This window comes from Leucoraja erinacea, chromosome 47 (assembly GCF_028641065.1).
Source record: "Leucoraja erinacea ecotype New England chromosome 47, Leri_hhj_1, whole genome shotgun sequence".
Taxonomy (NCBI): Eukaryota; Metazoa; Chordata; class Chondrichthyes; order Rajiformes; family Rajidae; genus Leucoraja; species Leucoraja erinaceus.
Genome location: NC_073423.1, coordinates 1,331,774 through 1,358,414, shown reverse-complemented (window position 1 = coordinate 1,358,414; position 26,641 = coordinate 1,331,774). Strand labels below are relative to the sequence as shown.

Here is a 26,641-nt window from a genome sequence, read left to right as displayed (position 1 = left end):
ACCAACAAAGGACAGTTTCTTCCCCATAGTTAGTTATCAAGGAACCGGCCTTCTATAAAATGGGGCAATGCGGATGGCTTCAGGCAGGGCCTGTTGGGGGCTGGTGGGGAGCACTGCCTTGGCCTACCACTGCTGTAGCCTACCACAACCACGGCCTACTAATGCCGTAGCCTACTCCAACCACGGCCTACCGTTGCCGTGGCCTATTGGTCGCTCCTCACTGTCGGCGGCCGGTGGGCGGGGAGCGTCCTGCAGCCGGGGGGGGGGGGACGGCTTCAGGTGGGGGCTGTCGGGGGCCAGGGGGGGTGGGGGGGGGGGGGGGAGGGCGGGAGGGGGGGGCGGGGGGGGGAGGGTGGGGGGGCGCCGTTGGGGGGGGGGGGGGGCATGGCTACGGGTGGGGAGAGGGGAGGAAGAGGGGGAGGACTTCAGTTGGTGGCCAGTGGGGGGATGCTTTCTGCAAGGCTAGTCTAGTTGTGGGCCGAAGGGACTGGTTTCCAGAGGGCTAGTAGGATATTGTGGGCCGAAGGAACTTATCTTGGGTTAGTACAGGTGTGGGGGAGGGTGTGTGAGGGGGACGGGGTGTGTGGGGGAGGCATGGGGGTTGTGGGTGGGGGGGTGTGTGGGTGATGGAGATTGTGGGGGTAGGGGAGTGTGTTGGAGGAAGGGGGTGTGTGGTGGGGGGGGGGAAGGGGGTGTGTGGTGGGGGAGGGGGGGTGTGTGGTGGGGGAAGGGGGGGTGGGGGGGGGGGTTGTTGGCTCAGCAGCTACCGGTCCCGACCGCACTCAGCGTCTCCCGGCCCCGGATTCACTCAACGGCTCCCTGCCCGTGGTGGTGGTTGTCGCAGCCCCGCCCGCGGCCACACACAGCCCCGCCCGCGGCTACACACAGCACAGCACTCTACTCTGCTCCTTCAGATTTAGTCAGCTCGGTGATTGACAGCGGATGCCAGAAGGGGCGTCTCCGCCTCAGCGAATGACAGGAGAGAAGACCAATAACTTTTGTAATATTTCACCGATCGGACCAAAACTTGGTGCACTTGCAGCACAGGAGAATGGTGAGTAAGGTGGCGAAAAATCATAGCGCTATCAGGTACAGTTTTTGCGCAAATGTAAAAAAAAAACACAAACCGGAAGCGGACAAGATGAGAGTTTTAGTTAAGTATAGATAGATAGAAAAATAATAGAATAGAATAGATAGAAGGTAGATTGACTCCTTAGGGCTGGAGACTGAGAAATTTAAACAATGGAAAAAAGATAAATGGCAAAGATTCTAAATAATTAATTTGGATTGTTATCTATGTAGATGACAATAAAAACATTCCAGTAATAGATGAGTTGCTAAAGAAAAAGATGTACTTAAAACAATCGCTACCACCAACAAAAACACTACACAAACTAATGACAAATAAGGCTGACAAGTTCCTTTGAACACAATATTATTTGGTTTAGAATCGTAACAGAAGTGGCTTGAGATTATGAATACTTCCTTTGTAATCTACCAATTCTGGAAATATCCCAGAACAATAAAGAAAACTGCATGTAATGTCACTATTCAAGAAAGTGGGAGACGGAAAGCTGGAAATCATACGTAAATTAGCCTATGATCTTTCATGGGGAAAATGTTGGAATCCAGGGTATTGAGGAGGCAATAGAAAGGCATTTAAAAATCATTAGACAATCAAGGAGCATCAGCATGGTTTGATGAAGGAAAAACAGTGCACAACACTTTGTAGATGCGTTAGCTTTTAAATGGGGAAATCGGTAGACGTTGTGTCTTTGAGAAAATATCACAAAATCAACTGCATAAAATAAGATGGCAGACGGTTGCAGGTAATACAGCCAACTAACAGTAAAGTGTCAGGATAAACTGATAATTTTCTCATTGGCACCCAGGATTGAGTTGGACACCATGGGGACTAGGCCTCAGCTTTATATAAATTATATCAGCAATGAATTACAGGATCAAGTAAGTGTAAATGTACTAAGAATATAAAATAGGTGGATTTGATAATTTGCAAGAGGATACAAAGAGCCTGGAAAGCAATACAGAAAGGTCTTTAGTAGTCTAGAAGTTGGAAGATGGAGTAGAATTTGAGAAAATATCAATTAATTCACATTGTAGGAAAGAATGAAAAAGTTAAATTATTTAAAGATAATGAGATTGCACAATGTTGCAAAGGATGTGCTTATGTCAGAGGCAGTGCAGAGATGGTTATATGGTGACACTCTCTAAAACCAAAAAAGTCTATAGTCACTAGAGTATACGAACAAGTGATGATCGTATAAGAGGTTATCTCAAGTAAGATTCTGAGGGGGGGATAATAGGGTGGATAGTGAGAGGATGTTTCTCCTAATTTATCCCCAAGGCCTTGCATCAAGATAAGTGTCTTCCTAAAAGAAAGGAAATCAGTCTCAGAGGGTTATACTTATTTGTAATTCTGTGGGCTGTGGCGACATTAAATATATTCAAAGTGGAAATTGACATGTTTAAACAATAAGCAAGCCAGTGGATGCAGGAGAGAGCAGGGAGGCAGTGTTGAGATCATAATTGAATGGCAGAATAGGCTCAAGGGGCCAATAAGAGTATGTTTTTTACCGGCTGATTTCAGGAACTGGTAAATGGAAATCTTAGCTGGAATACTAAGATTAATGATAACACAAAATATAATCATAGCAAAAAGAATCTATATTTGAGTTCTTAGATTTTATACTAGCACTACAATGACATTTTAAAAAGCCAATAAGTGTTGTAAATGTATTCACTTTTGCCATCAAGCATTAAGTATGAGCAACAAAAGCAAAATCTTATCAAAATTGCACCAGAAAATATTCAACTAAAAAAAAGTGTAATTTCATGTTATTTGCATTTTGGATTTTTACCCAACCCTTCATTTGATATTTTTAATTACTATACCATTTTATCAAAAGGGGGGGGGGGGGGGAATTGTGAACTGTGTTAATCTGTCTCACATTGTATAGAAACACATCATTGTCAAAAGTATCAAGTTTCTGTTGCAACGAGGTAAGAAAAATCACGTTTAGGTGTATGAAATCAATGCCATTGCAAACAAGGGTTGCTATAAAACTACTCACACACACAATAAGGTCATATATAGATATATAGTCAATTTATTCTGTGGTAGGAAACAGTTCACATTTTTAAAATTAAAAACTAAAGTGAAAAAACATCTTTAATTTCCTCTAACACTAATGTCAAGCCAAAGAATTCATCCAAACCATGCAAAGATCATCTATGGCTAAGGCAAAGACAACTAGAGTGTTGGACAGACACAAGATTTGTATGCGCTTTTTAAAGTTGAATTATTGGTGGAAATCAACATGCTAAGTTCAGTATTCAAAGCTTCTTCCATTCCATGTCATCTGGGGGATTTACAGCCACTGGTTTGGTGCCTACTTCTGTCCAATTTGTGCTCAGAACAGTGCCTCCAGATTCAGTCTACATAGAACACATGAAAAAGTACAGGTTAATTATTGCTCCAAAGGTAATAATTTGCAAAAACAGCCACAATCGGACAGAATGAGCTGGTTCTTCGTGAAATGGAGGTGAAAAGATGAGTAAACTGAGTACAGGAATGTAGTAGTCACAGCACCTTAAAAAAGTTACCAATTGTTCCTATACTCAGAAATCCCCTACAATGCAGCATGAGTCAGGCCCCAGAGCTAAAAAGCAAAGTAGACGCATAATGAAAAATAGCCACAAATCACAGTTCAAAATAAAAATAGCTACAAATCACAGTTCCAAAACAGTGACACAGGAAGCAAGGAAGATTCATATTCTGACTATAGTTGCTCTTACACTACCATGCATGGGTTGAAATGGTGCCCAAGATAGGTGTGATAAAATTCTGGAGCCTTGTACAAGTAAACCTTAGCAGTGAACAGATTTATACCGAAAAAGAAACAAAATGACATTCGTTGAAGGGAAGTTAATTGAAGCTACATGGAAAAATTAACTGAAAAAAAATCCAAAGGAAAAAAATAAAAGTAAGCTTCAATAATCAGGCCATTTAAAAAAAAAAGGTCAACAAGAGGATTAAATTAAATATTGGCAAAGCAACAAAGGGAAAATTCTAACCACAAATATACATTAAAGCATTGAGTGCTTGAAATAAATCAGGAGAGCAAGACTCATCTATATCTATATTATTACTAAAACTCTTTGTCTTGTTTGTGGCTGTCTGTGTGTATGCGTGCGTGCCAATTTCTATTTTCCTATTTTCTTCCAAACGCTAGGCTACAGCCTTCCCATTTTAACACATTCTACTCACATTTTTGCCATCGAGGCAATAAATATCTTCCCGTTGCATTCCCACCTATATTTCCGCACATTTTAATCGTTTAAAGTTTTTTAAAAAGGCAGAAAACTCACCTATTTCGGAAAAAAATACCCCAGAGTGACGTCGCATTCGACCGCCTCCGAGTGATGTCACAATGCTGGGAGGGAGGGGCACTATGGCACATTCGCGTGGCAGTCGCTGCCGGCGCCCGACACCTAGTGGCGAGGGTGGTGCCGCGGGGCCCCGGCTGGAGCCGAGCCTGGTGCTCGAGCTGGAGTGAGAGCCGAGCCCGGGGCCGAAAAAAAACCCCGCCGCTGGAACATAGTAAAGGCCAAGCAGAGTACGAGAACCCTCCGTCTCCTTCTACCTCCCTCGCTTTCTCTACTCCCTCCCTCTCTACTCCCCTCCCCCCTCCAACACCCTCCCTCTACCCCCCTCCCTCTCCACCTTCTCTACCCCCTCCCTCTCTGCGCTCCCTCCTTCGCTGCCATTACTTGACTTGGATAATAACATCAGCAAGGCGGCGATCTGAAATAGGGATCATTTACATACTTGCCAAATAAAGACAAAGACATTTAACTGGGAAAAACTAGTGATATAATACTGACAAAAATTAAATCCATGAAAAAATGGATACATACATAATATCATAATTAGTAAAAGGATATTGTTGAGCTAGTCATGGTTTACATAAGGAATTTCTGCATAAGAATGAGGAATACTAAGAACCAACCAAGGATAAGTTAAAAAGGACAAATTTTACATTGTGATTTTTCTTCCTTAAATAAAATGAATTTTGCATATATAATTAAAACATTGCACTGGCGGCATATTCTGAAATGAAACACAGTCAGGACATCACAGGTGTGCAGAGTGAGTTTAATCTTCTAGCTAATAAAATCAGATATTGATAATCAATACATTTAACGTATTTTGGTACTACAGGTGCACAACCTTTTATCCGACGATCCAAATAACGAAAACCTCCGAATAGCGACATTTTTTTCGGTCCTTGAAGAAAGGTCCTTGAAAACGTTCACCGAGGGCGGCCCGCAGAGGTGACAGCGGAACCTCCGGTCGGTCCTCGAAGAAAGGGGAACTAAATCCCCATTCATAAAAGAGAAGGTGAGGGTATATTGCGCGGGAGGGTTAATAATTGACAATACGCTGCTACCTGCCAGCTGAGTTAAAAAGTTTCCACGGTAGACTCACGATACACAGTGTATCGTGAGTCTTGCGTGGGAACTTTTTAACTCCGCGTGCAGGCAGCAGTAGATTGTCGCTCCCTTCAGTTTCACCCCACCTACACCCCTCTGCTTCCCGGCCATGTGTGTGACCCCTTCCCTCCCCTCTCCAGCTCCCCGCTCATTGCACCGGCGCGGGGGCTTTGCACTGTCTTCACATCGCGATGCTAGCAGCACAGTGGCAGTCACTGGAGACGTCAGGACCAACGGAACACCAACCCCCAGGCCCACTGCAAGCACGGAGATCCCAGATCAGCAACTCCAGCCCAGCCCCGTTCCAACTCCAGAGGAACACGCTCCCCGTATGGGCAGAAGCTGATGGTGTGCAAGGGGTACGTCTTGGTCTTGGGGTCGCGCAGCTCGGGCTGTGGGTGAACTGCCAGTTGTCGCCGTAGCGGCCCATCGGGGAGCGAATTCCTCTGGAGTTGGAGGGGGAGGGGGGTATTGTGCTGTTTGATCGCCCCCTGCTATCCCAGGGACAGGGAGACAGGACATTCACCGAGGGCGGCCCACAGAGGTGACAGCGGAACCTTCGGTCGGTCCTCGAAGAAAGGGGAACTAAATCCCCATTCATAAAAGAGAAGGTGAGGGTATATTGCACGGGAGGGTTAATAATTGACAATATGCTGCTACCTGTCCGCTGAGTTAAAAAGTTCATACGGTAGACACGATACACAGTGTATCGTGAGTCTTGCGTGGGAACCTTTTAACTCAGCGTGCAGGCAGCAGCAGATTGTCGCTCCCTTCAGTTTCACCCCACCTACACCCCTCTGCTCCCCGGCCATGTGTGTGACCCCTTCCCTCCCCTCTCCAGCTCCCCGCTCATTGCACTGGCGCGGGGGCTTTGTACTGTTTTCACGTCGGCGATGGCAGCAGATCGGTGCGAGTCACCGGAGATGTCAGGACCAATTGGACGTCGAGCACCAGGCCCACCGCAAGCACGGAGATCCCAGAGACCCACAGCCAACAGCAGCCCAGCCCAGCCCCGCTCCAACTACAGAGGAACCTGGGTTGCGGATGACGGGGCGCAGCTCGGGGCGTCGTAGGGGGCCATCGGGGAGCGGGTTCCTGTTGGTCCTGACGTCTCCAGCCACCTGCTATCCTCCGGGAACTGTACCGCCCTTGCAGGAGAGTGGGGTTGTTTGCAGTTGCAGAGGGAGGGGGCAAGGGCGGTACAGTTCCCAGTCTCAGCTCCAGTCCAGGGGAGTGACCGGAGACGTCAGGACCAACGGGACAGCGTCCACCAGGCCCACTGCAAGCACGGAGATCCCAGAGACCCACAGCCAGCAGCAACTCCAGCCCAGCCCCGCTCCAACTCCAGAGGAACACGTAGGGGCAGAAGCTGATGGTGTGCAAGGTGTTCTTGGGGTGGCGCAGCTCGGGCTGTGGGCAAACTGCCACTTGTCGCCGTAGCGGCCCATCGGGGAGAGGATTCCACTGGAGTTGGAGGGGGAGGGGGGTATTGTGCTGTTTGATCGCCCCCTGCTATCCCAGGGACAGGGAGACACAGCGGCTTTTTAGACTGGTGGGCAATCACTTCCAAAGTTCTGCCCACACAGTCAGTACACCTCTCCTACACTGCATTTCATACAAACATTTATTCTGCAAGAAAAACGACATTGAAGACTCAAACTCGCGACCGAGTAACTGCCGGGATCAAGGCACAAACTCGCGACCTTGCGGATATGAGCCGAACACTCTACCACTGAGCCAGCCATTAAAATCTACGCTAAAAAATGTCCATTCCGAAGACCGACAAATTCTGAATTACGAAAAGTGTCTGGTCCCAAGGCTTTCGGATAAAAGGTTGTGCACCTGTATCAGGAATGAGATGATTGTGTCAATTCGTGATTTGGAGTGCAAATATACCCAAAGTGCATCATTCCAAATTATTTCCATTTAGAAGCACCAATGATTTGGAGCAAGGGTAAAATTCCTGCTGTAAACTCTGTATTTGTGTACATAATATTTATTAGGTGACATATATATTGGATAATAAATAAATACACCCACACACACGCAGTGTATAATAAAATAGTAATACTTACAAATGATTTATTCATAGCACGCTTTACTTCATCAGAGCCATCTGCATAGATCTTTTGAAAGAGCTGATTTAGAGCAGCATCTCCCTCTGGTTTTTCATCATTCTCTTCCTTTTTAATCTCCATTACCAGTTTATCCCAATTCTTTGTGTTGTGAGATGAGGAAGGATATGGTTGCGGCTGTTCTAAAGATAAAGATCATTACACAAGCTAAATTAAAGGGGTGATTGAAGTTACGTGAATAACCTGAACATCACTGCTTTCAATAAATGCATTTAAAAAACAAATATAGAATAACACGAGTTACTATCTACATAACTGTGATTGTACCTCTCGACAAATAATCTAGAAATGTGGAAGAATATCTGAAGATTAGCTCAAATCTCACCACTGTAGTGAGCAATTTAAATTCAACCAATTAAATGTGAATAAATAACCTTATTGTCATAAAAACCCATCAAGCAAACCTTAGGGAAGGAAATGTGCCATTGTTATGTTCGGGCTACTTGTAAATTCTGGAAAAACAATATTGTGATTGTCAAACGGACCAAATATTGCAAGAAAAAAACAAAAAAACTAGGTAGCATTGGACACATTAGAAACCCACTTAGTCAAGTCAAGCCTGCCAAGTCCACCAGAAGATATACAAAAATTGGGAAATTTATTCAAAAAAAATTAAGCAAAACAATAAAAGTAAAACATCTTTCAGACATTCTCTAAGATTCTTCCACCACCCGACCAGGGTGTCCCCTGTCCTATGGGATGTGGTGACGCAGAGGAAGGGGGACCTTGAAAATTCATGTTCTGGATTCACATGTGTTGTAGCATCAGGACAAATACATGCAAGGAAACCACCTACTGATTATCACATATTCTCCTTCCTCTGCAGATGAATCTGAACTAAAGTAAAAAAATACCTGGAAGGGCATACAGTGTAATTAATAGAGTATGTCAATTACATCAACATGAAGGACTCGGGTACACCTACAAAACAAACCATAATCAGTGAGGATAGGGAACAAATTATCCTCTACAATAATTCTCAGCCCCTTTCTTTCCTCCTTCTACATCTACAACTGTGCAACCAAGTACAAATCCAATTGAATTTACAAATTCGGAGACATCACCACCATTGTGGGCAAGATGTCAATAATGAGACGGAATACAGGAGGAGATTGAGAACTTCATGACCTGACTTTTCTCTCAATGTCAGCAAGACACAAGAGATAGTGATCGACTTCAGGAAGCGAAGCTGTACACATTCCGCGGTTAACATTGATGGCGCCAAAGTAGAGATGGTTGAAAGTTTCAAATTATAACCCCCTCCATATCACCAAACAATATCACCAACAACTTGTCCTGGACCACCCATATTGAAGCGATGGCGAAGAAACCACACTAATGCCTCTATGTCTCTCGAAGGCTTGGGAAGTTCAGCATGTTCCCAACAACTCTCACCAACTTCTACAGATGTGCCGTAGAAAGCATTTTATCGGGATGTATCACAGCATGGCTAGGGATCAACTCTATACAAGACTGCAAGAAATTGCAGAGAGCTGTGGACACAGCCTAGACCATCACACAAACCAACCTCCCTTCCATTGACTCCATTTACACTTTATGTTGTGTTGTAAGGACCACCTGCCTAATCAAGGACGAGTCACACTACGGCCACTCACTCTTCTCTCTCCCATTGAGCAAAAGGTATAAAAGTATGAAAAGGCACAACTCCAAATTCAGGGCCAGTTTCTTCCCAGCTGTTGTTAGGCAACTGAACCATCCCACCAACAACTAGAGCACAGTCCTGAGCTACTATCTACCTCATTGGTGATCCTCGGACTATCGTTGATGGGGACTTTACTGGACTTTATCTTGCACTAAACGTCATTTCCCTTTATCATGTATTTGATCACTGTGGATGACTCAATTGTTATCATGTATTGTTTTTCTGCTGACTGGTTAGCATGCAACAAAATCTTTTCACTGTATTCGGTACATGTGACAATAAATCAAACTCAATCTACCTGCTGCAGATGTCTTAAATGTTCAGAGCTGCCAAGCTTTGTCAGAGCATTTCAGTTTTCTAGTACTTCTTCAGTATTCCTCAGCATTTTGCTGAGGAAATCAGTAATTTTACGCGGTGCTATTTTGCTGAATTTCTTTTTTTTTTAAATGTGCGGTCATATCCATGTAAGAGTACAAGAATGCATAACTTTGCTCCCAATTGACATTCTTCTACGCACCTTACTTGACAGTGCATTCTTTGCCATCTCTTTATGTACTGCAGTTTGAATGGCTGCTTCCTGCTTTTAGCACCAGATGACATAGAAGCCATTTTTGAAGCCTCCCTCCTCTCCTTCTTTCCCTTTCCCCCTCCCTCCTCCCTCCCCCCCCCCCCCCCCCCCCCCCCCCTCCTCCTTCCTTTTTTTCTCCATCCCTCTTATTCTCGTATAACAATGAGTTTTGAAAGAGAATTCTCCCATCTCCAACCCTCCCTCTCACCCTTGAGCCCACCCACCGTTCTGTAAAATCAAGGCCAATCCCAATGTAACTGCAATCCCACTGGTAACCTTTCACCACTTATCCAGAATTCTACTACTGCATGAAAAATAATCAAAGGTTCAAAGAGAATTCTTTCAAAACTCATTGTTATACAAGAATTTTCCTCAACAGTCTGTGACCCACAGAGCTGTGGCCATAGTGCTATGTTTAAAGCCCACAGTGCTGTAATGCCCCAAAATGGACATAATACTCCTAACTTTTATTTAAATGCCATCTTCCAGGTTCACCCAGAATGAGTTCAGCAATTCAGAGGTGTTATATCTTCACTTTCTCATCATACTCATCATGTATGTTCAAGCATACCAATCTTGTCGGAGCAAGTACTAAATAGATTTATCAATCAATACAATGAACAAAATTGAGAAAGTGTAATGAGTATGTAAGTGCTTAGTTAATGTCCACAATTTGAACACCATAATTTTTCTTTCACATTCAATAATTGGACAGCAATTCAATAGACATGGTGCAGGAGTAGGCCATTCAGCCCTTCGAGCCATCACCGCCATTCAATGTGATCATGGCTGATCACCACAATCAGTACCCCGTTCCGGTTTTCTCCCCATATCCCCATAAGCCAGTCCTGTCATCCCTGGGAATTAACCTTGTAAAACCTACGCTGCACTCAATCAATAGCAAGAATGTCCTTCCTCAAATTAGGGGACCAAAACTGCACACAATACTCCAGGCGTGGTCTCATTGGAGCCCTGTACTAAAGAAGAAGGACCTCTTTGCTCTTATACTCAACTCCTCTTGTTATGAAGGCCAACATGCCATTCGCTTTCTTCATTGCCTGCTGTACCTGCAAGCTTACTTGCATTGACTGATGAACAAGGACCCCCAGATCCCATTGTACTTCCCTTTTCCCAACTTGACAACATTTAGATAATAATCTGCCTTCCTGGTTTTGCCTCCAAAGTGGATAACTTCACATTATCCACATTAAACTGCATCTGTCCACTCACCCAACCTGTTCAAGTCACCTTGCATTCTCATAGCATCCTCCTCACAGTTCACACTGCCACCCAGCTTTGTGTCGTATGCAAATTTGCTAATGTTACTTTGAATCCCTTCATCTAAATCATTGATGTATATTGTAAATAGCTGCGGTCCCAGCACCGAGTCTTGCAGTACCCTACTAGTCACTGCCTGCCATTCAGAAAGGGACCCGTTAATCCCTACTGTTTCCTGTCTGCCAATCAATTTTCAATCCATGTCAGCACTCGACCCCCAATACCATGTGCCCTAATTTTGTCCACTAATCTTATCTTATCAAATGCTTTTTACATCCACTGGCTCTCCCTTGTCCATTTTCCTAGTTACATCCTCAAAAAATTACCGAAGATTAGCCAAGCATGATTTCCCCTTCGTAAATCCATGCTGACGCGGACCAGTCCTGTTACTGCTATCCAAATGTGCTACTATTTCATCTTTTATGATTGACTCCAGCATCTTCCCCACCACCGATGTTAGGCTAACGGGTCTATAATACCCTGTTTTCTCTCTCCCGCCTTTCTTAAAAAGTAGGATAACATTAGCTACCCTCCAATCCACAGGAACTGATCCTAAATCTATAGAACATTGGAAAATGATCACCAATGTGTCCACAATTTCTAGAACCACTTCCATAAGTACCCTGGGATGCAGACCATCAGGCCCTGTGGATTTATCAGCCTTCAGTCCCATCAGTTTACCCAACACCATTTCCTGCCTAATGTGGATTTTCTTCAGTTCCTCTGTCACCCCAGATCCTCTGGCCACCAGTACATCAGGAAGATTGTTTGTGTCCTCCTTAGTGAAGGCGGATCCAAAGTACCTCATCTGCAATTTCCTTGTCCCCATAATAAATTCACCGTTTTCAGTCTTCAAGGGTCCAACTTTGGTCTTCACTAATGTTTTCCTCTTCACATACCTAATTGTACCTTCAAGTCCAATAAAACTGTTATCCGAGGAGTGGGATAAGCTACATTGAGTGGGAACAGACCCTTACCAATAGAGTTTTTCTATGCTATAAATTTTGTGTTTTTAATTGTAAACTTGACACGTTTTGCAGTCAAGATGGACTGAGAATCTGTTCTTCATCTGTTCTAAAACTTGTAATTGTTGTATGTTCTGCATAAGCCTTCGATGTTCTCAGATAAAATATGTTATTCATGCCCTAAGAGACATCTTATAATGTACAAAATCTAAGTATTTAAGGTAACCTTTAGATCTTAAAAAAAACTTTTCTGGATGTACTAATTTGTTCCATTTCCAGATGTTCTAATTACAGAAATAATCCATGGTGAAATGATATAATTAATTTGCTTACTTCCTGGACAGCATGTAATAACAGAGCAATGAATGAAGGAAGTCTAACTAGACTCAATCCCACATGAAATGAAGGAGAAATCAAAATTTATACATCATGTCCTATCATGGACTGCGATGTGATTTCAGTATACTTCACCACCTAACCTGTTTTTAGATCTCAACTTGGTCAAGAGATTTTCCCAGTATTTTGATTACATTTCTGAGCAGTTTCCCTGCATCTTCTCAAAACCTCAAAGTTGTGGCAGCATTTATATCTATATTATTAAAAGTCTGATCTTGACCACTTCCTGTTGTTCTGTATATTGATTTTAGAAAAAACGCTGTCACTTACGGCTGTGATTTTGGCCATCTTACTCAGAATCCCCCTCCGCTGCACAGGACAAGAGGATTTTTCCCATAGATGAAAAATAAAAGAGTTATTAGTGTTTAAAAAATGTTGAGATTCTCTCTCCTGAAGGTCACGCCCTTTCCGGAGGGACTATAAAATCTGTAAGTGTTGAGTGCCTCAGTCAGTCTCTGCAAGATGGGGGAGCGAGGGTCACGTCTCTCAGACTGAGCTGTGAATAACACTGAACACATGTCTACTAAATTGTGAGTGTGTTGCCTTTGGTTTGGAAATGCTAAAGCTGTGTTGCCTTTGGTTTTGGAAATGTTAAAGCTGTGTTGCCTTTGGTTTGGAAATGCTAAAGCAGTGTTGCCTTTGGTTTGGAAATGGTAAAGTTGTGTTGCCTTTGGTTTGGAAATGCTAAAGCTGTGTTGCCTTTCGTTTGGAAATGCTTAAGCTGTGTTCCCTATTTAAAGTTGCCTTGCCTAATTAAAGTTGCCTTGTCTAATTAAAGTTGCCTTGTCTAATTAAAGTTGCCTTGCCTTCTATATAATTAGAAGTCTAATCTTCACCACTTCCTGTTTGCGTTTTATATTGATTTTAGAAAAAACGCTACCACGTACGTCTGTGATTTTTCGCCATCTTACTCAGTCCCCCTCCGCTCATCATGTGCCGAGGATTTTTCCCCATAGATGAAAAATAATAGTTATTAGTGTTTACAAAATGTTGAGATTCTCTCTCATGTCAATCATGCCATGAAGGCCACGCCCCTTCTGGTGGGAGGGGGAGAGGGACTATAAAACCCAGAAGTGTGGGCGTGGCTCAGTCTCTGCAAGATGGGGGAGGGAGAGGTCACGGCTCGCTGTCTTTAGTGGCCTTGCACCCTGCTTGAAATGGAATTTCAAGGCATAGCCGTGAGTCAACTGCAAGCCCACCAGCCGTGAATGTGTGAGCTGCCAGCACAACAGGCTTGAGTGACGGAGCCGTCAGCCCAAGAATCCATTTAGCCCACAATGTCCATTCTAGCCCTCTGGAAACTAGTCCCATCCGCCTACAACACTCATACTAGCGCTCCAGAAAGCATCCGCCCCCCCCCCCCACCTGGCCACCAATATTGGAATTGTTGGAGAGGTGGAATATTGCATTTGGGGACCAGTCCTCCCGTGTCCCACTTAGTCTAGTACCTACATAGAAATTTGCAAGCAAGCCCATCAACCTGCTCAGCAAAATATAGTCTTTGTAGACACCTCAAACTAAAGCACATGAACTGCATTTAATACAATGCACATGATCACAAAATGGTTAACATTCCCTTATTTTAAATCTTTGGGGCAATAAAAACAGGAATTGATTTACTCAGAATTTACAATATGTGTCAACATAAGGAATAAAATAACAGATTATTCAATGCTAAAAATATAGAGGATGCAAAGACAACCAAATGATAAACCAATTAAGTGAGCAAGATGGAACATAACTTGGGAAAATATGTGATTATTGACTTTAATAGGAAAAATAGAAAAAAAAATTGAGATGCAACACTTTAAAGTTGGTATATAGAAACATAGAAATTAGGTGCACGAGGTCATTCGGACCTTCGAGCCAGCACCGCCATTCAATATGATCATGGCTGATCATCCAAAATCAGTACAACGTTTCTGTTTTTCCCCCCATATCCCTCGACTCCGTTAGCGCTAAGAACTATATCTAACGCTCATTTGAATATATCCAGTGAATTGGCCTGCACTGTCTGGGGCAGAGCATTCCAAAGATTCACAATTTTCTGGATGAAAATGTTTTTCCTCATCTCAGTCCTAAATGGCCTACCTTTTATTCTTAAATTGTGACCCCTGGTTCTGGATTCCCCCAACATCAGGAAGATTAGCCTGTCCAATCCCTTAAGAATTTTGTATGTTTCTATAAGATCCACTCTCATTCTAAATTCCAGTGAATATACGCCCAGTTGATCCATTCTTTCATCCTATGTCAGTCCCGCCATCCCAGGAGTTAACCTGGTGAACCTTTGCTGCACTCCCTCAATAGCAAGAATGTCCTTCCTCAAATTAGGAGACTAAAACTGCACACAGTACTCCAGGTGCGGCCTCACCAGGGCCCTGTACAACTGCAAGATATTTGCTTGACACAGTGTTGTAGATATTCACCAGAATGTTTCTTGGGGTGCCTTATAAGATTGAATAAGAGTGGATTTATACTCAAATAAATCCACTGAAGAACCAAAATGGATAACCTCACATTTATACACATTATACTGCATCTGCCATGCATCCGCCCACTCACCCAAATCACCCTGCAGCCTCCTGGACTGGACTGCCAGTGTATGAAACACAGGAAGTTAACATGCAGATAGGGTATTGCAAGCACTTGAGAAGACAAATGATACATTGTTTATAATGAAAGGAGTTGATGTACTACTCTTTACACACATGACTATGTGGCTAAGCAGAGTTCCAAAGCCATTCCTAAGTTTCCCAATGGCATCACTATTAGAAGAATTATGACTGACGATGAGTCGGCATACAAATACGAGATGGAACATCTGCTTTAGGAGTGCGCAAGAACAACCTCTCGCTAAATATCAACAAAACCAAGGAACTAACTATTGACTTCAGAAAGGGCAAGTAGGAAGAAGACATTCCTAGGTGTTAACATCTTGGATGACCGAACCCGGGCCCTGCACATCGATGTAAACATGAAGGTATCTCCCAGGTACATCTACATTCTTCAAAATTAAAGAAAATTTGGCATTACACTGAATACTACCAAACTTCAACGAATGCACTGCAGAAAGTATCCTAACTGGTTGCATTGTGGCCTGGTACGGAAATTCCATTAACAGCATTGCAAGAGGCTGCAGAGTGGCACTCAGCCAAGTCCATTAGTGACACAGCTCTCCCAACCATCAAAAGTATCCATGAGGCACTGCCTCAAGAAGCCGACATCCATCATCAAGGATCTCTACCATCTGGGTAAGTAACAGCAGCTTTCCTACAACTATCAGGTTCTTGAACCAAGCTGCACAACTCTAATTCAGCATTGGCAACAATGCTCACTTTCTTGTATTACCATGGACTTGTTTCATAATTGCTTTTGCACAGAAGCCTTTTTACTGTTACGCAGGATTTTACTGTCATGCACAATCTATGCATAATTTGTGCTTTTGTGTGCAATATGAATTTGCGCACTTGTGGAACCGCTGCATGCAAAATTTTCAGTTAACATGTACCTTGCTGTACACGTGCATATGACAATAAACGAGTTGATTACATGGAAAACAAAATCTTTCTGCAGTTCTGGAGCTTACCTTAACCCTGCATAAATTTGTGCTGAGGTATGTCTCCACACTAAAGGAAGATATTTGCTTGAGACAGTGTTGCAGATATTCACCAGAATGTTTCTTGGGGTGCCTTATAAGATTGAATAAGAGTGGCCTCCATTTGCTGCGAGCTAATAAATTATGATGCCTCATTGAATTACATAGGATTCTGAAAAGGGATGACATGGATGCAGAATGGCTGTTTGGTTTGGCTGAAATCTCTTCCCTGCATGGAGACCCGACCTTTTCCCTGTCGGAGCTCCGTTGCCGTTGGGGCCTAGCGCCGTGGGGCGGCCTCCACCGGAACGACCTGGAGGCTCAAGTCACGGAGCCTGTGGAGCTGGGGAGCTGCTGAGGAGCCGCGGAGCCTGTGGAGCCTGCTGTGGAGCTGAGGAGCTGCTGGGGAGCTGCTGTGGAGCTGTGGAGCTGCTGTGGAGCTGCTGTGGAGCTGCTGTGGAGCTGCTGTGGAGCTGCTGAGGAGCCTGCCGTGGAGCTGCTGAGGAGCTGCTGCAGACTTACCTACGTGGAGCTGGCCGGCTTCGGGGCGTGGAGAGCGGCGGTGGCGCGTTGATGCGGCCCGGCTCCGGTGGATGGTGACACCGGGAGCTCGCGGATCCCCGGTGGGAGGCTGCTTTGCGGGGCACCGGCAGCGGCGACTTCTCCCGCCCGAATTGCGGGGTTGAGAGTGACCTGGAGGGGGGCCCTACAACGCCCGGCGCGGCCTTAATTTGCCGCGGACTAGCGCCCGCCGGGGGCTTTGACCTCGACTTCGGGAGGGAAATGGAGTGCAGGGGAGAGACAAGAACTTTGCCTTCCATCACAGTGAGGAGGAGAGCCACTGTGATGGATGTTTATGTGAATGGTGTTGGTGTGTGTTTTGGTTCTTTTATTGTATTGTATGGCTGCAGAAACTACATTTCGTTTGAACCTCATGTGAGGTTCAAATGACAAATAAAGGTATTGTATTGTATTGTACCAGTTACACAATTTCACAACAAAGGAATGAGCCATTTAAGGTCAGTTATGTAAGCTTTACTTAACGGTTGTGAACCTTGGGAGTGTTCTACTCCAGAGAATTGTGGATGCTCAGTCAGTGGGTATATATATTCAAGGTTGTCATTTGTTTGTTTCTTTTTCCTCACCTAAATATTTTATTGACTAATGACAAAAAGATCTGTAAAGCTGCATTTATTACCCTTTGGCAAAATAAAGCAATTATATGTACAGATTCCTCTAGCCAGAGAAAATTGCAACAGGTTCGTGGAAAAATATTAATGACATTAAAAAAAAATGGATAATTTGTTTTCAATGTTCAAACATACTGTGGCATATTTTCACCTGGCATGATGTGTTTTACATCTGGTGCAACTCCTTCCAGCTTTTCCCACCGCATTGCTTCAGTTTTCTTCATTTTTATCTCTATCTACAAAACATAATTAATATATCAAAGATTGTTTCACGATAAATCAATTACCTACTGTCACTTTAAGTTAAATATAATCTCCCAAGCTTGTTTTTTTATTGAAAGTGATGAAAGTACAAAAATGGGGAATTCTCGCTCCAATTCTACATAACTATCCATCCTCAATTTTACTGACTTGCTTGCAGTATGCAATAAGGTTAAATTTCCTTCCATCATACCTGCTGTTCTGTTGAGCTGAGGCAATACCGTCATTGAGTTCCATTCTTATCTCGTCAGGCACTGTCAGAAAATTAACTTGTTGTCACTTTCACATGGCTCATATCTGACCCTTATCTCCTCTAACTTATCTATCACCATCTCAGAGAATAAATAAGCGCCCAATATCTATTAGAAGCCATAGGTTTTTCAAATCGTACCTACATCTCCTCCAACATTTTGTTGAAGCAATTGAGCCAGAGTAACCGGGTAAATGGACTGGATTCTAGTCTTCACCCAGTTACTCTGGCTCAATTGCATCTGTCCTGTTGACAAGACTCTCCTCACCAGTGCCTTGAGATATCTTCCTTTTCATTCCACTCTACAACTGAAGAAGGGTCTCGATCTGAAACGTCGCCCATTCCTTCGCTCCATAGATTTTCCACCCGCTGTGTTACTCCAGCATTGTGTCTACCTAGGGCTTTCAACTGTGTCTATTTCCAGAACCTGCTCTCACTCCTTTCATTGTCTCGCCTTATCCATAGGTTTCATATTCAACAAATCAGCCGTTATTATTTCTGCCACAATCAACAACGTTCATCACCAGACACAACTTCTCCCTCCCCTTTCAACCTGGTTCACAATTCCATCTCCCCATCTACTCCACTACTCTTGGCACCTTTGCATACAGCCACTGGAAACACAACATGCACACTTTTATATTGTCCATTCACACTACCCAGGAACCCAGAGTCATTCCAGGTGAAGCAGTAATTCACTTCCACTTCTTTCTATTTAGTGTAATGCTCATAATGTGGTGTCTTCTACACTGGAAAATAAGTTGAATGCCACTTTGCAGATTCTGAGAATGATTTTGAAATTCAGTTATCTGTCATTGTGACCCATCCTACTCTGATTTGCATCTTTATTTCATCTAAAAATATTGCATATCTCAGATATTGAATTCAACAATTCCAATTGTTGAACTCAGTTTATACGAGAACTAACGACTAACTTTTTCTCTCTCTAAATGCTATCTGATCTGTTCAGTATTTCCAGCAAATGTTTGACCCCAAGTGACATCAAATGTACTCCCTTTCCTTCTAGTGTTCTCATTCACACTCCTCAACTGCCAAGTTACTCTCTAGGAGAAAGCCATTATAGGATACTAATTCAAGGACAAAGAAAACTAGAAATATTTCATTTCACCAAATTTTCAACTGTATTATCCGTTTAATTTGAATTTTAAAAGAAAAAATCCACAGTAAGTGATAACATTAATAAAATTAGATTTTTGTTTCATTATTTTATTGAGAGGTATAATTTTATTTTGTATATGGTATTTAGTCTTCAGATGTATCACTGGCAGTTGCCAGCTAAACCTAGGGAACCATTTAGACCTCAGAACAGAAGATCTTTGTATAAACGGGCTTGAGACATTTAACCAGCACGAAAAGCTGAAGCATTAAATTATGACATACCAAAAGCAGATAACCTTGTGCGACTGAATGCAGTCCATTCTTTCTTAAACTCAGTAAAACTAAAAAAAAATCCCTTAACTGAGCACCTGAAAATTTGGATTAGTTTAAAAAGGGGCCGATAATATTTCCTTTGATAGAAGACACTTTTCTTGGTAGATGGTGAACATAAATCCAAAATAAATAGTAACAAGTACTCAGTAATATCTGTAAAATCATTTGAAAACGGCAATGTAATCAGTAAATAGACAATAGGTGCAGGAGTAGGCCATTCGGCCCTTTGAGCCATTCAATGTGATCATGGCTGATCATCCCCAATCAGTACCCCGTTCCTGTTCAAGAAGGAACTGCAGATGCTGGAAGATCGAAGGTACACAAAATTGCTGGAGAAACTCAGCGGGTGCAGCAGCATCTATGGAGCGAAGGAAATAGGCAACGTTTCGGGCCGAAACCCTTCTTCTTCTGAAGAAGGGTTTCGGCCCGAAACGTCGCCTATTTCCTTCACTCCATAGATGGCTGCTGCACCCGCTGAGTTTCTCCAGCAATTTTGTGTACCTTAGTACCCCGTTCCTGTCTTCTCCCCATATCCCCCGACTCTATTTTTAAGAGCCCTATCTAGCTCTTTCTTGAAAGCATCCAGAGCACCGCCCTCTGAGGCAGAGAATTCCACAGACTCACCACTATCTGTGAGAAAAAGTGTTTCCTCGTCTCCGTTCTAAATGGCTTACTCCTTATTTTTAAACTGTGGCCCCTGGTTTTGGATGCTGCTAATCAGCCCATTTCTCATGCATTTTTCATAATCTATTGCAGAATATGTATAATAAATTTGTACGAATTTATCCAACCTTCAAAGTTTTAGGATATTCACTATTGTAAAAGTCAAGTGTTTTTAACAATGCCCTCCATTTAAAGATCACATTATTACTACCTACGGTGAAGACAAAAAAGCACAAATCTGTGTTCATAGTCCCCCAATTGACAGCAAAGAAATTAAAACGCATTGAAAGTTTGTCACAATACCCATTCGAAAGAAACTCCAGTGCCTTTATTAGCTTATAAATCTGGCATAACATTAACATCATCCCATGGTTATAATAAAAAAGAGCAGGTGGTTCATGGTTACACCAAAATAAGACACTGAATGGCAGAAATCATAATAAAATTAAAATTATCCTAAAACAAAAGTAACATTTTAGAAAGATGGTCAGGTGCAGTGCAGTAAACAGTTAATGCTTCAGATCCTTTCATTAGAACTGGTGAAAGAAAAAGCATAACAAACTCAAACCAAGCAGTTAAATCTTTTCTGTTCTCCCCCCACCAGCATTCCATCGGAAATGTCACACATTCGTTCTCTCCAGAGATGCAGCCTGCTGAGTTACTCTAGCATTTTGTGTCTATCCACCTATCACCTGCCAAGCTTTACCCTGCACCTACCTCTCTTGTCCTCTACTAAAACCCATCTGAAGAAGGGTCCCAACACAAATCGACACCTATCCATTCCCTCCACAGATGCTAATTGACCTGCCGCATTACTCCAGTACTTGGTGTTTTGCTCAAGATTTCACCATCAACAGTTCCTATAGATAAAAAAAATTCTGACCCTCCTCAAGGATCACACATCTTAAAATTAGCTTTATGAGACAAGCCCACCTCAGTCATTGTAACATGGAAAAAATATTACTGATTCCGCTGACTTCTGGAAAACCTCACTACCTGCCTTCCACTAATCTAAAAATCAAACCTATACCAGAAAAATCTGCCTTATGACTTCATTACCATCAATGTTGCAAATGACCCTTTAAACCCACGGGCCACAATTATACTAACCGGGCTTTACTGGGACTGAAGCAAATGTCTACTGCATTCCCTTAATTCACATTCTTTGTTGCTAAACTATAAACAGCATCACTTCTTTAAACTTGTAGGGTACAAGTCCTTGAGCTGCAGATCAGACATAGTTGTTAAAGCGTCATCATGAAAAGGACTGCAATGGTTCAAAGCCATCAAGTTCTCAGGTTTATCCGAGGGTGGGCATTAAATGCTGACCTCACTAATTATATTACTGCCCAATATTGAAGTCAAATGTATCTAATGCAAATTATTTTTTTAAACTCTGCCATATGTTAGAAAAAAAGGGTTCTACAGACATTTCATAAGACCATAAGACATAAGAGCAAAATTAGGCTATACATCGTCTGCCATTCGATCATGGCTGATCTATTTTGCCCTCTCAAGCCCATTCTCCTGCCTTCACCTAGAAATCTTTGACACCATTACAAATCGAGAATCTATCAATCTCTGCTTTAAAAATTCCCAATGACTTGGCCTCCATAGCAATGAATTCGAAAGATTCACCACCCTTTCATTTCATATCATCCTTTATGCATGTAGGTAAGAGGAATTGTATATTTTCGAAAATCTACTCAATTTATTATTGATACCATTACTTTCATTTGGTAAAGAACAGATAACTTTTATCCTGACCCAAAGAGTTTCTATTACTGATATGAGAACAAAATTTAAAATCACTAAAAGATACCAATATTCTTGTTTCAGCAGCAAAATAGAAAGCATTGTTAACAAGTTTTTGTTAATAAGGGTCAGAATTTTTTTTATCTATAGGAACTGTTGATGGTGAAATCTTGAGCAAAACACCAAGTACTGGAGTAACTCGGCAGGTCAACCTCGCACTGTCACATCTCGAACGGAAAAATACCTATGCCAGGATCCTCTTTATAGACTTCAGCTCCGCTTTTAATACAATCATCCCACAGCAGCTGGTGGAGAAGCTGAAGCTGTTAAAGATGGATACTGGCACTTGCAACTGGGTTCTTAACTTGTTATCACAACGGCAGCAGAGTCAGGGTGGGCAGTCGGACATCAAGAACCATCGCTGTGAGCACTGGCTCACCCCAAGGCTGTGTCCTAAGCCCCCCGCTGTTTAGTCTGCTTACACATGACTGTACTGCTAGACTCAGTAACAACTATATTAACAAGTTCGCTGATGACACAACAGTGGTGGGTCTCATCAGCGACAATAATGAGTCAGTGTACAGGATGGAGGTGGAGCTGCTCACAGGATGGTGCAGATCCCACAACCTCACTCTTAATGTGGAAAAAACTAAGGAGATGGTGATCAACTTCAGGAGGGCGGGAAAACAACATCACACTCCGCTGTATATTGATGGAGCTGTTGTGGAGAGGGTCAGCAGTGTGAAGTTCTTAGGACTCCACCTGGCGGATGACTTTACCTCTACGACCAATACCACAGCAGCGATCAAAAGAGCTCAGCAGCGGCTCCACCCTCTCCGGAGACTAAGGAAAGCAGGTCTCCCTACTGCTCATCTAAGAACCTTCTACAGGGGCACAATCGAAAGCATAATGACCTACGGCATCACTTCCTGGTTCAAGGCTTATGAACAATATTAACTCAACAGGATACTGAAGACCACCAGCAGGATCATTGGTGCCCCACTCCCTTTCCTGTTGGAGATATACAAGAAGCGGAGCATCAGTAGAGCCATCTCCATCATCCAGGACCCTTACCACCCATCACACCACATCTTCTCCATTCTGCCATCTGGGAAGACGTACAGGAGCATCAGCTGCAAAACCAGCAGGATGCTCCACAGCTTCTTCCCACAGGCAATAAGACTGATTAACGGACTTTGTCCCCTATCCAAATATCGTTCACCAACACATTCAACCTCGTCCATGCTTTGACAGTTAGGCACCTGTCAAAGTAAAGCCACTGTAAAGCCACTGTCGGTCGGATTGTCTGTTTTTATTCTATTGTAAATTTTAGGCCTATTTTCTGTTTTTAGACATGGTAATTTTATTTTGTTTTTAAAGCTCTATATATTTATCCTTTTTTATTAACTACACTGAATGGAAACTGATCGAGTAACGTTTTTTTCGTTTCCTCTGTATATGCGAGTACTCAGTGAAAATTATATTAAAGAAATACTGAATACTGAATAAGTTCACTATATGTTAAATGTATATAATTATATTCAGTACCATTTACAAATGAAATTTCTAAATTTTTAAATTATAAATTCTGAACCGTTGTTGATTGGTATAAATTCTAAGTTTAATTGTTCAAAATTAGTTCATACAGAGGCTACCAACGCACCATTCTACATCAACATATGCTTATTTTATACTGATTTGGTATCTGGATGAAATTATAACAATGCCATCAGGCGTAATACAGGATTAGATTCAACATTATTCATTAAAAAATAAACTGTATTGGAGTTGCAAAATATCTGCAGCATTGTTTGCTGTAGAGTTGTTATTTAAATTGCTTTATGAATGTGCACATTGTCTGTAGGGCCAGTATTCATTGCCCACTGTAACTGCCCCTGGAGAGAGTGGCTTGCTAGACATTTCAGAGGTTTATTATTTAATGGAGTACACATGAGTATATTTTGTGTACTATTGCGTACACAATAGATATTTTGAACCAGTCACCAGAATCCCTTGGCAGTTTGCTGCTTTCAATAAAATACATTTTGTCGGCCTCTCGCTTATCAGCCCCAATAAGTAGGAATAGAAAGTGCACAAACACTATAACCAAATTAGAACACTCCTTATATATGTGATAAAAAGGATAAATTAAGAACACGTTTTTAGATGTCGTATCCCCAAAACTTGTTAGTCATAAAAACAGAATTACGGAAATATTCAGCAACAGAATTAACATTAATGACCTTTCAATGAACTAGAAAGGACAGGAAATTTGAAGTGGCAGAATTCAGTGTTGAATTTAGCAATATGCTTAAATCAGACTGGAAACACAGGTAATTGCAGATGCTGGAATCTCGGGGGGAAAAAAACATAATGTAGGAAGAACTCCACGGGTTGAGCATCATCTGTGGAAGCAAAGCGAAGGATGAGTTTCAGATCAACAGGCTGCATCAGGGCTGGATGGTGCAATCGTGAAATGCTGCTGATCAGTGGTGGGTGAACTGTTGCCATGAACTGCCTCAGTCCTTCTTATGAAGGTACAGTGCCCTCCACAATGTTAGGGACAAAGACCCATCATTTATTTATTTGCCTCTGTATAAACACAGCTGTAATTTCTACATGGTGAAACCAAAATGGATAAAAATGGCCTATAAAAAAATCTGACAATGTGCACTTTAATGTGTTTTTTTCTATTATAAATCTCAAATTGTGGAGCACAGAGGCAAATAAATAAATGATGGGTCTATGTCCCAAACATTATGAGGGCACTGTAATGTCAGTGTTGTTGGTAGAGAATACCAGGATTTCCACCTTACAACAATAATGGATACATTTCCAAATCAGAATGGAGAGGAATCTTCATCTAGTGGATGTTCCCTCCATTGGTGTCCTGGATCACCAACTACCTGACTGGACGACCACAGTATGTCAGGCTACAGAACGGTGTCTCGGACATGGTAGTGAGCCTCACAGGATGGTCCTCTCTTCCTTCCTGTTCACCATCTACACCTCGGATGTCAGATACAATTCGGACTCCTTCCACCAGAAGGGCTTCATAGCGACAGGTGGCAGGTAATTTACCATCTCTTTCGATATGCTTCTAAAGCCACATTATTTACAGTTGAGGTACTGTTCATGGTGATCCTCAACATTTTCATAGTTGAGGATTTGATTATATTAATGCTTTTGAAGGTTAAACACACCTGTGATCAAAGCCTGGCACTTTTGAGCTGTTGACATTGCTCCTTACAGAACTTTCCAGTAGGCAAACAGCCCTTCAGACTACCTTATCCATGCTGACCAATTTGGCATACTGGGTTGGCCCAACTTGCCTGTATTTGACCTATAGCCCTCTAAACCCTTTTAATCCATATATCTGCCCAAATGTCTTTTAGGAGTGTTTGAAGAATATCTCTTCATTAGCTGAGACTTTTGAGAGTTGAAGAACCCTGAAGTTCAGTATAATCATTGCAGGCCTCAACTCATCTTCTGTGAGAGTTCTGCATAACCCTCAACGGCTCAATCTTGCAAATATTTAGCCATTGCCACCTTAAAAGTATCTAATCATCTAGCACCACCACCCTTTTGGGGCAGAGAGGAAGACAGCCTGAAGGTCATATAATCTGGCCAGGCCTCTCAATCCTCTGTGAAAGTTCTGCATAACCCTCGACTGAATTAACAAATATTTAGCCATTGCCAATTCTAAAATTTGGGGGCCAGAATTCTGGCCATTCATTCCTCTGTGCAAATGTGTACAAATATTATCCAAAGGTTAGCAAACCATCACTGTGGTGATGATGCCCGTGGTGGTGGTGGGTGGGTGGTGGGGGGGGGCAGTGGGGTTTTTGGGGGGGGGGGGGGGGGGGGGGGGGGGGGGGGGGGGATGATTGACCTCCAACCACTGCAGTGTTTTCCCCTTTTTTGTCAACTTTGGCTCCTTGAAGTCACCCACACTCAGTCCAATGTTTCTTGATTTTTAAAATCACTCTTTTCATCTGGGTATCTACTTAGCCAGTTCTTTGCTCTATGCTTAGACCAAGCATGTGATGTGTCTAGACCAAGCATCTAGATGTGTTAATTGGCAAAATTCCAAAGTGGCACAAGGGAGATGTTTTGACTTGATGAGTGAATATGGATCTAAAATGCATTGCCACAGATGGTAGAGGAAGCAAATTCAATTGTATCATTCAAAAGAGTTGGATGAGTATTTGAAATTAAAGAAATGGCAGGATGGGAGTGAGACTGGCAGAATTGCTCTTACTTAGAACAGGTTAATTGGTATCTTTCCAATTTTTAATCCCTCTACATCATTTTTGTTACTGAATCAGAATTTTGTCCCAAATAATTTTGTCAAGTTTTTGTTCTGTTAATTTCTCCACTATACCCTTAATGATATTCTTCTTAAGTTTTCCCAACATTAGACACATGTTCCCCTTTATTTCTGCTACACCTATGACTTCCAAAAGACAGAGATAGTGTTTATTAACTGTTCCATTTTTTAAATATGTATTACAATGTCAAATGGCATAGAACCCACAGCCTTTTCTGCATTATACCTTTTCATGTAGCTACAAAAGTTCAATGGTATGCCATTACATTCTAATTTTTCTCTAAATTTTTAAACAAAAAAAAGAATAATTGTTGCTGCCTTAACAATTTCAAATTGGTAAAGAATCTCAAAATAAATTTTATTGTTTATCAATTGGAAAACAATCTGTTTTCTCAATTTGTTATAACCAGTTATTCAAGTTCCAAGCCTCGGGTTTCTCACTCCTGAAACTTGTAAACTTTTACAAACTACTCAAATAAAAATGTAGATTTTGTTTTCAGAAGCATTTTGACATCACCCCAAAGATTACTGTTTAAACACGACTTAAAGGAATCAAATTCAGTTGGTCTTTGGAGCCCACTATTCAAAATTTCCACGGTGTAACAAACTTATTTCTCAATTTGTTG

At 42.4% G+C, this 26,641-nt stretch overlaps 1 protein-coding gene across 2 annotated transcripts in view; it reads right to left on the bottom strand.

The window, feature by feature from the left end:
• Positions 1-3,108: 3,108 nt before the first annotated feature.
• The window catches only part of sugt1 (SGT1 homolog, MIS12 kinetochore complex assembly cochaperone), an 88,328-nt gene continuing 64,795 nt past the window's right edge, over positions 3,109-26,641 (bottom strand). For both annotated transcript variants that reach the window (XM_055664843.1, XM_055664842.1), the window contains 3 exons: positions 17,456-17,540; positions 7,590-7,771; positions 3,109-3,456 (listed from right to left, as the gene is read on the bottom strand). In XM_055664843.1, the coding sequence (XP_055520818.1) occupies positions 3,355-3,456; positions 7,590-7,771; positions 17,456-17,540 (369 nt within the window). In that variant the 3' untranslated portion in view covers positions 3,109-3,354. The remainder of the gene's footprint in view (positions 3,457-7,589; positions 7,772-17,455; positions 17,541-26,641) is intronic.